The sequence below is a fragment of the Ricinus communis genome, chromosome 2, assembly GCF_019578655.1.
Source record: "Ricinus communis isolate WT05 ecotype wild-type chromosome 2, ASM1957865v1, whole genome shotgun sequence".
In the NCBI taxonomy this organism is placed as follows: domain Eukaryota; kingdom Viridiplantae; phylum Streptophyta; class Magnoliopsida; order Malpighiales; family Euphorbiaceae; genus Ricinus; species Ricinus communis.
Window position 1 is genome coordinate 3,592,745 of NC_063257.1, and position 13,404 is coordinate 3,606,148.

General features: G+C 35.6%; 1 protein-coding gene and 1 pseudogene across 1 annotated transcript; both read left to right on the forward strand.

Moving 5' to 3' along the window:
- Positions 1–1,382: 1,382 nt before the first annotated feature.
- LOC125369177 (putative receptor protein kinase ZmPK1) lies at positions 1,383–3,166 on the forward strand. The gene has a single exon (XM_048370897.1). The coding sequence runs from the start codon at positions 1,383–1,385 to the stop codon at positions 2,913–2,915; it is 1,533 nt and encodes a 510-aa protein (XP_048226854.1). The 3' UTR covers positions 2,916–3,166.
- Positions 3,167–8,197: 5,031 nt separating this feature from the next.
- Positions 8,198–9,323, forward strand: LOC125369179 (annotated as a pseudogene).
- Positions 9,324–13,404: the final 4,081 nt, after the last annotated feature.

The window sequence follows — 13,404 nt, forward strand, 5'->3', positions numbered from 1 at the left end:
TAAAGTGTGGCGTAAAATAGCTTGACACGTGAACCTGTTATGACTAATTTAATTACTATTTGAGTAAACATGTTGTATGTGTTGTACTATGTTACAAAAATTATACTCTACTAAACTCTTATAATTTTCTATATTTTTAAAATTTTAATCGTTAAAAAAGATATATGCTTTTTGAATTTTTAATTATATATTTTATTTTTATAATTTAATGTACCAATTATTAAATTCAGCGTAATGAAAATTCTAAGCTTTTCTATAATATATTATTATTCAGATAAGTTGTATTAGTTTAGTAATTTGATTATTTTAATCAATTTATTTTATTTATAGATAAAGTTACTAAAAGGTCTTAGATTATTTAATTAAATTGTGTCAATTTAGTAATTTTGATTGTTTTAACTAATTAATTTTTATTAATTATTCTATCCATATTATTAATTGTCTCCAGTTTTAAACTAGATATCTAGTTTCTCAACCACTTTATCATGCCTCAAATGTCAAAAGGTCTATATTTTGCCTGTCAGATTTTGTCGAAGCAGTGATAATTGTTGTCCTGAGTGGAAGTATAGTAATTCATCTAACCAATCTCAGCCTCACCTTTTTCTAACGTCTAATTTCTCCGATTTTATAATTCCAAATGCAACCGATAACACTTGGAACTTAGAACATCAAAACTCGTCTCCACGAAACCAATTGAGAGTTATTATTGCTAGAGAGGAAGATTCAGCTGTAATAAGATGAATTTCCTTTGTGTTGTGGGAATAAATGGTGGTGGTGGTATGATAACAGTACCTATCACGATGATAACAGTGAGAATTATTCAAAAAAAAAGATGAAAAAGAAGTAATTGTAATTAATACCTTAAACTTAGATTTTTAAATAATAATATAATAGTCAAAATGTATTTTATTTAATTAATATGACTCATTTAGATAAATATCGATAGTTATAATATCATTTAGTGTTCAGTAAGAGATCGCTTAAATTTTAGACTTTTGAAATTTTAAAGGCTTATTTGCATCTAAAAATTGTTTCCCGCTGTTTGCACCAAATGCTAGGGGCAAAAATGCACCTTTTTCCCTCTAATATTTAAGATGCTTTATTGCTTTGTCCTGTAAGTGGACGAGAAATATAATTTTCCTTGGCGTATGTGAGTTTAAATAGCAGACTTTCGAAGTAATAAGGCAGAAATAATAGCAGTGACAGCCTGACTGGTAAACTTATATACATATACATTCGTAACTTTTTTGGCTTAGAGTAAACTTTTCATGTGAGAAGGATTAGAAATACACTGTATACGTTGTGCATTTTCCAAGTTTTTCTGTCGTACAAAAGGGAGATTTATAAAGGCATGAAATCTGAACGTCTTAATCTCATTGCAAATGGCTTTGCTACATTTCTTTCTTGCTTTATGTTGGTTGCAAGTCTTTGCTATATGTTCTGCGTATCTGGATACTCTTAACCAAGGCCAGTCTCTCTTTGTTGAAAGATTAAATAAATCAAATAATGTTTTGGTTTCAGAGAATGGTGTTTTTTCTGCAGGGTTTTTCTCTGTCGGAGATAACGCTTTCAGCTTTGCCATATGGATCAACAAGTCTACGTGTCCAACCGTGGTTTGGATGACAAATCGAGATCAACCGGTCAATGGAAAACGCTCGAAGTTTTCCCTATCAAAAACTGGAGATCTCATTTTGCTTGATGCTGGCCAAATTACAGTTTGGAGTTGGACCATGGCTACGTCTTACTCAGTCGCAGTACAACTGCAGCTACTTAACAGTGGTAATCTTGTTCTTCGCACTCCAGATAATGTCATACTTTGGCAAAGTTTTGGGTGGCCAACAGATACGCTTCTTCCTCAGCAACAGTTGACCAGAAATATCAGCCTTATCTCGTTAAAAAGTTTAAGTAATGGGTCTTCTGGTCATTATAAGCTTTATTTCGACGATGATAATGTCCGCCATCTTCTGTTTCAAACTCCGGAAGAATCCAGCAGGTATTGGCCAACTGCTGGACTAACAAACTTTGCAGCTGGAAGAACCGAGTACAATAATACTAGAGTTGCGGTATTAAATTCCTATGGTCACTTTATCTCAACTGACGATTTAAACTTTTCCTCAATTGACTTCGGAGCCAACTCCTTGAGACGTCTAACACTTGATCCTGATGGCAATCTTCGATTATACAGCCTTGGAGAAAGTGGTGCTCGGAATGTCTCATGGAAAGCTTTCTCAAATCCATGCAAGATACATGGCGCATGTGGACCCAATAGTATATGTACCTATGATCCTGCTTTTGGTAGGAGTTGCTCTTGCCTGCCAGGATATAAAGCTAAGGATTCTGTTGATTGGTCTTACGGTTGTGAGACAGAGTTCGACCTGTCCTGTACAAGAAGTAATGAATTTAGCTTTGTAAAATTTAATCATATCGAGTTTTATGGCTATGATAAAGGTTATTTCCCCAACTCTACCTTGGAAAAGTGTAAAAAAGAATGCTTGAAGTTGTGCAACTGCAAAGGGTTTCAATATAAATTTAACAAGGGAAATGGCTATTATGAATGCTATCCCAAGGTATTGTTGCTCAATGGATATCTTTCGCCCAATTTTATTGGAGATTTGTATCTGAAGCTGCAAATTAAAGGTTCCAGTTTATTCTCCAGCAAAATTCCTCATAAAGCAGCGAGGCTAAATTGCCCGAAAGACATGCTTAGTCAGCAGCTGAACAGAACGCATACAAGACCCCACGAAAATAAGAAAGTTAAGGTTTTTGCTTTGGTTTGCCACTGCTTTGGGAGGTATGGGGACGATCTTTATCTTCTTGGGATGCTGTTTCATGGTTATTGCAGATCGAGACTACAAAGCAGTTGTCCAAGGGTACTATCTTGCCCCAACTGGCCGTTTCGAAAGATTTACTTATAGTCAGCTGAAAAAGGCAACTGGGATTTTTACTCAAGAGGTCGGAAGAGGAGTGTTAGAAATAAGCGGATCGTGCTAATATGAGAGAAAAATACTTCTATTACTTTCAAGAATAGAAAGAAGAGACATACAAGCTCTAACTAAAAACTCCAAAAAAAAAACACCTCACATATCTCTCAAGGATATTCACAACTCTACTTGGTTGTGGTATGATGATCTATGATCTGATTTTCTTGATGATGGAGAGTCTTCAAGCTTGTCTATTTATAGTACCAAAACTAGGTACTAGGAAGGTGGGAGGAAGATGGGTGGAAGCTTAGATGAAGCTTCAATGGAGGGTGTGAGGAAGGTGGTTCCTTGGTGTGAGGAAACTTCCCTTGTCATTCTTGCACATGGATGTTGCTCACAATTGGATTCTTCAATTTGCTTGTACTTGTACTTGGATATGTCCTGGAAATTGAATTCTTCAATTCTCCCCTTCCAGGCATATTCAAAACAAGCATCCCGACTATGTCTCTGCACAGCTCTAGCTTATCTCGTGTCACCACCTTCGTCAGCATGTCTGATGGATTCTCCTTGGTGTTGATCTTCACTAGTCTCAACAGTTGTTGATCAATCGTCTCCCGTATCCAGTGATACCGAACATCAATATGCTTTGTACGAGAATGGTACATAGAGTTCTTGCTCAAGTCTAGAGCACTCTGACTGTCACAATGTACCTTGTACTCTTTCTGCTGGATCCCAAGTTCTTGGAGAAAGCGCTTTAGCCACAACATTTCCTTACCAGCTTCAGCGGCAGCAATGTATTCTGCTTCTGTTGTAGATAAAGCAACACACTTCTGCAATCTTGATTGCCAAGAAACAGCTCCCCCTGCAAAAGTGTAGATATATCCTGAAGTAGACTTTCTACTATCAATATCTCCGGCCATATCAGCATCTGTGTAGCCTTCCAAGACTGGATCAACTCCTCCGTAGCAAAGACATAACTTCGTGGTACCTTTCAAGTACCTGAGAATCCATTTGACTGCCTCCCAATGCACCTTCCCGGGGTTAGAGAGAAAACGACTCACTGTACCCACTGCTTGTGCGATGTCTGGCCTTGTGCATACCATGGCGTACATCAAACTCCCAACTGTTGAAGAATATGGAACTGCTGACATCTCCCCGATCTCTTCCTTGGATGTGGGACATGTTCTTTTGCTCAACTTAAAGTGATTCGCAAGTGGAACACTAACTGGTTTGGCATCATTCATGTTGAATCTCTTAAGTACTCGTTCAATGTACTTCTCCTGAGATAGCCATAACTTGCGATTCTTCCTGTCTCGAGTGATCTGCATCCCAAGAATCTGTTGAGCCGGTCCTAAGTCTTTCATATCAAAAGACTTAGAGAGTTCTTTCTTCAGCTGGTTTATCTTCACTGCATCTTTCCCAACGATCAACATGTCGTCTACATATAGTAGAAGAGCAATGAAAGTACCGTCTGGAAGTTTCTTGATGTATACACACTCATCCACAGTAGTCTTCTTGTAGCCTTGACTCTTCATGCATGAGTCAAACTTCTTATTCCACTGCCTTGGTGCCTGCTTCAAGCCATACAAACTTTTAGATAACTTACACACAAGGTTATCATTTGAGTTTTCAAAACCTTCCGGCTGCTGCATATAGATTTCTTCTTTCAAATCTCCGTGAAGAAATGCTGTCTTCACATCCATCTGTTCAAGTTCTAAGTTCATACTTGCTGTCAAGCCAAGTATAACTCGGATTGAGGTAATCTTGACAACTGGTGCAAAGATCTCATCAAAGTCAATTCCTTTCTTCTGCTGGAATCCTTTGACAACCAACCGAGCTTTGTGTTTCACCACTTGTCCGCTTGCATCCTTCTTCAGCTTGAACACCCATTTGTTCCTCAGAGCCTTCTTCCCTTTAGGAAGTTCTACGATCTCATAGGTTTGATTTTTCTGCAGAGATTCTAACTCATCCTGCATTGCTATTAGCCATTTTTCTTTATCCTTATGAGACACAGCTTCTTGAAAACTCTCCGGTTCTCCATCTTCAGTTAACAAAAGATATTCAGATGATGTGTACCTTTTCGATGGTATATGGCCTCGTTCAGATCTACGAACAGTTGGAACCATCTGAGAAGAACTACCATCATCTGTGTCTGGCGAGGTGGGTTGTGACTCCCCTTGCTCTGCACTCTCTTCTGTCTCCTCATCTTCTTCTGCTTCTGAGTTTTCTTCATGCACTTCGTCATTGTTTCTCAAGAACAATTCTGGTGCTTGATTTGAAACTTGAGCACCTTCATTTGACTTCCGAGACATTGTGGGTTTTTCAATGTCTTCTATTGTCAAATCTTCGTGGAACACAACGTCCCTACTTCTGAACACCTTTTTCTCCTTAGGATCCCATAACCTGTATCCAAACTCTTCATTTCCGTAGCCAACGAAAATGCATGGGATAGTTCTTGCATCAAGCTTCTGTCTAAGCTCTTTGGATACATGTGCATACGATGAACAACCAAATACTCTAAGATGTAAGTATGTAGGATCCTTACCTGTCCATAGCCTCTCTGGAACTTCAAAGTTGAGTGGTACTGAAGGTGATCGGTTGATAAGATAGCATGCGGTGTTGACTGCTTCTCCCCAAAATGATTTTGGAAGTTTAGCCATATTCAGCATGCTCCGTACTCGCTCCATGATAGTCCGGTTCATTCTTTCAGCAACGCCGTTGTGCTGAGGGGTGCGTGGTACTGACTTCTCATGTCGAATGCCATATGTTCTACAATATGCATCGAACGCCTTGGAAGTATACTCGCCTCCATTATCAGATCGGAGACATTTCAGCTTCTTTCCTGTTTCACGTTCCACCAAGACGTGAAATGTCTTGAAGCACTCGAACACCTGATCTTTCGTCATCAGGAAATACACCCACACTTTCCGAGAAGCATCATCGATAAAAGTCAGAAAATATCTGCTTTCACCGAGTGATTCCACCTCCAAAGGACCACACACATCAGAGTGTACCAAACTTAACAACTTTGATCTTTTAGTTGAAGTAGAACTAAATGATACTCTATGTTGCTTACCAAACAGACAATGACTGCAAGGACCCAGTGCAACGTTCTTGTCAATGTTGATAAGGTTCTTTTTCATCAAGGTAGTCAACCCTTTCTCACCGATGTGACCGAGTCTCAGGTGCCACAGATCCTGAGAAGCCTCCTCTGCAATGTTGAGGCTGTCCGTACAAATCCTCAAATGCGTTTTGTACAATGTGCCACAAACATGTCCTCGAGCAATTGTCAGAACGCCCTTTGACATTTTCCATGTACCCTTGCTAAAATGGTTTTCATACCCCTGTTCGTCAAGACATACCACTGACAGGAGATTGAGCCGAAGGTCTGGAACATGTCTGACATCCTTCAAAGTGATTGTGCTCCCAGTACTTGTCTTTATTTGTACATCACCAATTCCAGCTATTCCAGATGAACTGGAATTACCCATCTTCACCGCTCCAAAGTCTCCAGCTTTGTAAGTTGTGAAGTGATACCTGTGGGGAGTAACGTGGTAGGATGCTGCAGTATCTACCACCCATTCAGTGTCCTCTCTTGAGACGTGAAGACATGTTTCATCATTGGTAGTACAGTACGCCACATCACCTGAGATCATGATGAGCGCTTCACCACCCTTGTTCTTCGCTTGAGAATTGTTCTTCCTTCGCTTCTCTAGCAATTTGTAGCAATTCTTCTTCATGTGACCCTCTATACCGCAATGGTGGCAGGTATAAGAAGGTTTCCGGCCATCTGATGATCTCCCCCGACTTTTGCCTCTGCTTTTCCATTTCCCTCTACTGTTTCTTTGTTGTTTTCCTTATGATCTTCCTCGATTCTCCGTCACAAGGGCATGAGTCTGATCTGTGCTCATGTCCTTCCTTCTTCCCTCCTCATTGAACAATGCATCCTTGACCACAGACATGGTAAGTTTGCCATCTGGGGCCGAGTTGCTGAGAGTAACAACTAGTGTCTCCCAACTATCAGGAAGGGAACTAAGAAGTAGTAGAGATTGCATTTCATCTCCAAGTGGCATTTCTACACAAGATAGTTGATTTACCAGACTCTGAAATTGACTAGTATGTTCGGCAACAGAAGTTCCACTTTTGAGCTTCATATTGACAAGGCGCCTCATCAGTAGGGCCTTGTTCCTAGCGGTCTTGGCCTGGTACATATCTTCTAACTTCTTCCAAAGGGCATAAGCGTCGGTTTCTTGTGCAACATGGTGGAAGACACTATGGTCAATCCATTGTCGGATTTGACCAATAGTTTTTCTATTAATTTTCTTCCACTCCATTGACTTGGGCGGGTCAGGATTAATACCTTTCATCTCTATTGGATCAAAAAGGTCTTTACAGTTAAGGAAATCTTCCATCCGAGGTTTCCATAGCGTGTAGTTGGTAGCCGTGAGCATTATCATAGCTCCGGAAGATGAAGTTGACTCGTCAAAAGTCATTTTCACCTTTTTAAATAATATTGATTTTCTGTTTGAGAAAACTGGGAGCAGAATTTTGAAAAACGGGCAGCACCGTTGCGTCCGGAATGGCCGAAAATGGTAGGGTAGCCACGATGACGTGGCAGTGACGTGGCGCTGACTGGAGCTGACGTGGCAGCTGACTAGGCGCTGGTGAAAGATGGCAGCTGGCTGATGACGTGGCAGCTGACTGTGCAGGGACTGCACTGCTGACGTGTTGCTGACGCAGCTCTGAGTGGCTGATGACGTCAGTCGTCTTTCTCCCTGGACTGCGCGTGCGGAGCGTGATGACGCAGGCAGATTTCCTCCGGCGATTGGGAGGCGCGTACGGCAGCTTCTGGTGGCCAAAATTTTTCCCAAAAATACCAGTTTTCTCCTCTCGACGAGACGAATCCAACGGTATTTTCAGATTGCAATTCCTAGCAAAACTGAAAAACACGATTTTTTTTTTTTTTTTTTTCAAACAGTGGATTTTTTATCTGAAAAATCTGGGAAAAAATAGCAAAGCTCAACCATGCTCTGATGCCACTTGTTAGAAATAAGCGGATCGTGCTAATATGAGAGAAAAATACTTCTATTACTTTCAAGAATAGAAAGAAGAGACATACAAGCTCTAACTAAAAACTCCAAAAAAAAAACACCTTACATATCTCTCAAGGATATTCACAACTCTACTTGGTTGTGGTATGATGATCTATGATATGATTTTCTTGATGATGGAGAGTCTCCAGTGCCAAAACTAGGTACTAGGAAGGTGGGAGGAAGATGGGTGGAAGCTTAGATGAAGCTTCAATGGAGGGTGTGAGGAAGGTGGTTCCTTGGTGTGAGGAAACTTCCCTTGTCATTCTTGCACATGGATGTTGCTCACAATTGAATTCTTCAAGGAGGAAGCGAGGTTGTATATAAGGGTGAACTGCCTGACCAACGAATTGCGGCTGTCAAGCAGTTAACTGAAACAAATCAAGGAGAAGCTGAATTTCTTACAGAAGTAAACACCATTGGGAAACTTAACCATATGAATCTGATAGAGATGTGGGGATATTGTGCAGAAGGGGAGTTCAGGTTTTTGGTGTATGAGTTCATGGAGCATGGTTCCTTGGCAGATAACCTTGCTTCCAACACACTCAACTGGGAGAAGAGGCTTGAAATTGCCATAGGCACTGCCAAAGGGTTGTCTTATTTGCACGAAGAATGCTTGGAGTGGATTCTGCACTGTGATATAAAGCCACACAACATACTATTGGATGCGAATTACCAGCCGAAGATAGCAGATTTTGGTCTATCTAAGCTGCTCAAGAGAGGTGGTGTAAACAACGCAAGCTTCTCAAGAATTAGAGGGACAAGAGGTTACATGGCTCCTGAATGGGTTTACAATCTTCCCATTACCTCCAAAGTGGATGTTTACAGTAATGGTGTAGTCTTGTTGGAGATGGTGACAGGAAAAAGTGCTATAGGTATCCAAAATCAACAGAGTGGAGGGCTGACGGAACCTACAGGGATGGTCACATGGGTGAAGGAGAAGATAGATGGAGCTGCTTCGAGAGATTGTTAGCTTGAAGAGATCTTAGACCCCACGGCGGGCACTGATTATGACAAGGATAAAATAGAAATTCTTGTTAAAGTGGCCTTGCAATGTACGGAGCAAGATGCTGTTGCTAGACCTACCATGAAGCAAGTGGTACAGATGCTTCTTTGCAGTGAAGATGAGTATCCCGTGATCTTGTAGCTGTGCGCAATGGATTATTGTTAAACGTTAGCTTCTGCGTTTCTGTTGTTTTGTGATTCATACGCTGAAATAAATAGCGGAATCATTTTCCAGAGATATTTGATGTTTAATATTTGTTCCAGGTTCCAGAGATATTTAAGTCTAATTTCTAATTTTCCATCTTCATTAGCTTTGCATTTGCTTTTACTCAATTATAGTCATGCGAACAACTCAATCTGCTCGCTGCACCAAACAAAGATTTGAAAAGAAGATTCTTTAAAATCGGATCTTTTTGTGCTAATTGCTGTAAACTTTCTCCATTTTAATGAAAGTTAAAGTAGTTTTATATTTTGAGTAAAGCTTTCTACCCTGATTTAATGCAGTTGAATTATTTTATTTTTATTTTAAATTTTATTATTATTTTCTATAATCAATTTTTGTACTTTCCCTTGTTTAAAAATATTTATGAGTTCATAATATTTTGTTTTCCCTTATTATTAATATTTTTTCAACTCTATGATGCTAAAAGAATTTATAATTAAAAATTATATTTATTTTTAGACAATGTTATGAATAAATTATGCTAAAACTAAGGAAATTATGTATTTTGATAAAAACTTAATTTTAGAATAGACTCCATAAAAGTGCAGGAACCAAATTTTAGAATTAAAATAAATGTATGGTCCAAATAAATTTAAGTAGGGTTATTTCAAATCTTAATTTATGTTTATTTTTAATATCTTAAACTCTATATTGTTTTCTTTCCCTATTTACATTTAGCGTTTCCATTCTAACTTATATTCAACCGCAAAAAGAAACCTATATTTTTTTAATTCAAATATTTCTTTATTTCATAGAGAATTATTTATTTGTGGTTTGTAAAATAATATCACGATAAAAAATTTAAACACTTAAGATGTTGTAGCTATAATTTGATTTTTCAACCATCGTTGTTATTATTTAATTATAAAATTTATCATCTTTTCTATCTATAAACTCTTAAAGAAAATGACAGCAGGAAATCAATACAACTCAGTAATATGAGTTGCTATCTCAATTCATATATATCAAAAAATATAATATTTTAGAGTGCATCTAATTATGGTCAATTATCTTATAAGTTCTCTCTTTTTTTTTAAAAAAAATCTGATCTTATAAGTTGAGTATTGTCATAAACAAATAATGGTAATACATACAAAGGCAACTAACTAGCTATGGATTTGGCTAGAGTAATTATTGTGGCACTCTATCATAATAAGTCTATTCTATTTTTTAGTTATGGACTATTAATTATTATTATTATAAATAATTTATATATTTTATATATCTTACTAATATAAACTGTTAATAAATTTATATATATTTTTAACTATTTATTTGAGTAAAAAATATTATAATTATCAAGTACCATTACTTAAATTTCTAAAATAAAATAAAATAATTTAATAAATAAAAATAAAATATTTAATTATGTTAATAAATAATTTACTATTTAATTAAAATAATATAAATTTTTATAAATTTATATAGTACGGTATACCTATCGGACATTAAAATAACTGATTATGAATATATATTTTTATCTTTAAAAGGTAGATTTTGTAAAAAAATTATATAAAATTAAAAGTGTAACATAAGGAAGCTCTTTATCGCTGTGTGGGTGAATAACCTTTGACGTAAAATAATAAAAAAATAATAAAAAGGAAGAAGAAATATAAGCCGTTGGTTGTGGCTTGTGCGTTCATAAGAGACCACCGTAATGGAAAGAGAAATTCATGGCACATAATTTTTCTTTTTGAAAAACTATTATTTTTATAATTTCTTATACAAATTTTTTATTTTCTGAAATTTCGTCAGAAAAACAGATTAAAAATATATTTATAAAATAGTAAATAAATATTATTTTATTTTATATTATTATAAAAAATCAATCAAATGAAATAAATTTAATATTTTATTTGATATTAAATGGTTGAATAATTTTATATCTTTTAGTAACTACTGAATTTTAATAAAAAGAATATGTGTCTTAAGTAAATATATATTATAATAAAATAAATTAAAATAAATTAAAATTTATAAAAATATAGTTAAAATAAAATTAGAAAATAATTTTAAAATCCTAATAAAAATAATAGTTTTATGTCTACAGACTTATATGAATTTTATGGCAATAAAAAATAAATAAATAAATAAATAAATATGATTATTTTAATTTTATTAGAAATAACACTAAAAAAACATTAATAAAATATTTGAAAGTACTATAATTAAAAAAATAAAAAATTTTCTTACACCGTAAAATAAAATTTTATAGTTATTCCTGTACATTTATAAAAAAATCCTTAAAAGTAAAGTTCAAGACTGGGCCTATCCGTATCCTACTGTACGGATACTTTTGTATTCTGTACAGTAGGAAAAGACTTGATGTCGTCATCAGTCCTTGCACGTGTATATGTCTCCGTTCATCATTGAATTGAATCTAACAATTGCCGATTTTTATATTTAACTTTGGAATAAGGTTCGAGTGGGCTTCTAAATTTTTAGAGCAACAAGCCGTATAAGTTCTTTTAGTTTTTTAATTATTTTAATCTAAAATTCATTATTTTTGAAATAATTTGACCTGTTTTTGATAGACAAGGAGCATTTTTCTAGTTTATTAATTAAAAATAAGTGAAACATAATATTTCTTATTATTTATCAATAAGATAAAATTAAAATTATTTTTTTCTTTTAAACTTTTTTCTCTCCATTGCTTATTATACTAAAGTAGATCTACGATCTCCTTTGCTCCTTCAGTCCATCTCTTCCTCTTTCCTCTTGGATTACTCAACTTCTCTCAACCACTGAATTTAGTGATTCACCGTCACTAGAGAAAGTTGTACCTCTAATCTGTTGGATTTTAACTGTAAACCATTACCAACACCAATAAAGATGTAAATACAAATTTCACATTAGTAGTTTTGTCTTCATTTTATGTTGGGGCAGAAAAGCAGCAGATGCAATGGTAACAAAGTCACAAGCACCAATAAAAACAACAGATTGTAGAAAGGGGCAGACATGAGAATCAATCACCAATACCAAATGGCTTTTCTTTCTTTCTTTTTTTCAGTTTAATTGACTTGGTCATCTAAGAAACATTTTCGATGGTAGTTATTAGATGCTTCAATTTTTGATATTTTTAATAATAAGATAAAAATAAATATTTGAAAGGTTTAGTGATGCAATTAAGATACCACATAAAATTTTTAGAGAGATATTTTAAATTGACATATTACTGTTAGCGCTTTGGTGAAATTTGCTTTCTCTGATAATAATATATCTTATTGTTACTGTTGGTTCTTGTTAATAGTGTTGTTGATAATAATATTGTTGTTGTAGGCGTTGGTATTAAGTAAAAGTGGCGGTGTTAATAGTTGTCATTGATACCTGATTACTTTACTGTTGGTTATTTTCATAAGAGTGGTGGGTTTATTACAAAAGGTATTGATTATTGTTGTTGATGGGAGTGGTAAAGTTGTTAACAACGATGACAATAGCAATGGCAATGGTGGTGATAGTGTTGTTAATGGCATCATTCGTCGTTGATGGTGATTTTTTTGATAGTTTTAGAATATGGTCTATTTGGCTGAGTGTTATAACTAACAAAAATGTTATTCTTTTTGGCCTCCGTAAAATTTAAGGGTGTAGAGTTTGATACACGAATAGGATGCCTATTGGACCATTTCACAATTTCCTTTGCCAATTTGCCTTCTTCTTTCTTGCGCAAGAAATTCGTGAAGGGAAAAGAAAGATCACATGGTTTGTAGGCCTAGTAACTAAATCTAACAATATTGCGTCTCTGTTTTTGCTTCTTCTCTTTCATCTTTATTCCCTTCCTTTTCCTTCATTTTTCTTTTTTCTTTTCTTCTCTTGTCATTTTTATTTCCCTCAATGTTTGACAATTTCTTTTCTAGTTTTCTCAAGAACCTCTATTTTGAAATCAAACCCACCGTGAAGTTTATCTAAAAATTGGTCTTCGATAGTGACCCAATAATGCCAAATGCAAACATGGTATAGCTTGACGATGATATTAAAGCTTTCCATAATTTGCTTATACTTTTGTTTTTTGGAAGGAGTCTAAGTTTCAGGAATAGAATAGTTTCTGATCTATTTGTTTACCTTGTGAGATCATTCAATGTCATCATCACATAACATTTGATTATGAAAGAAATAGTCTTGCAATAAAAATGGTTTTTTAAGGCTACCCTATAGATCAACTAAAATT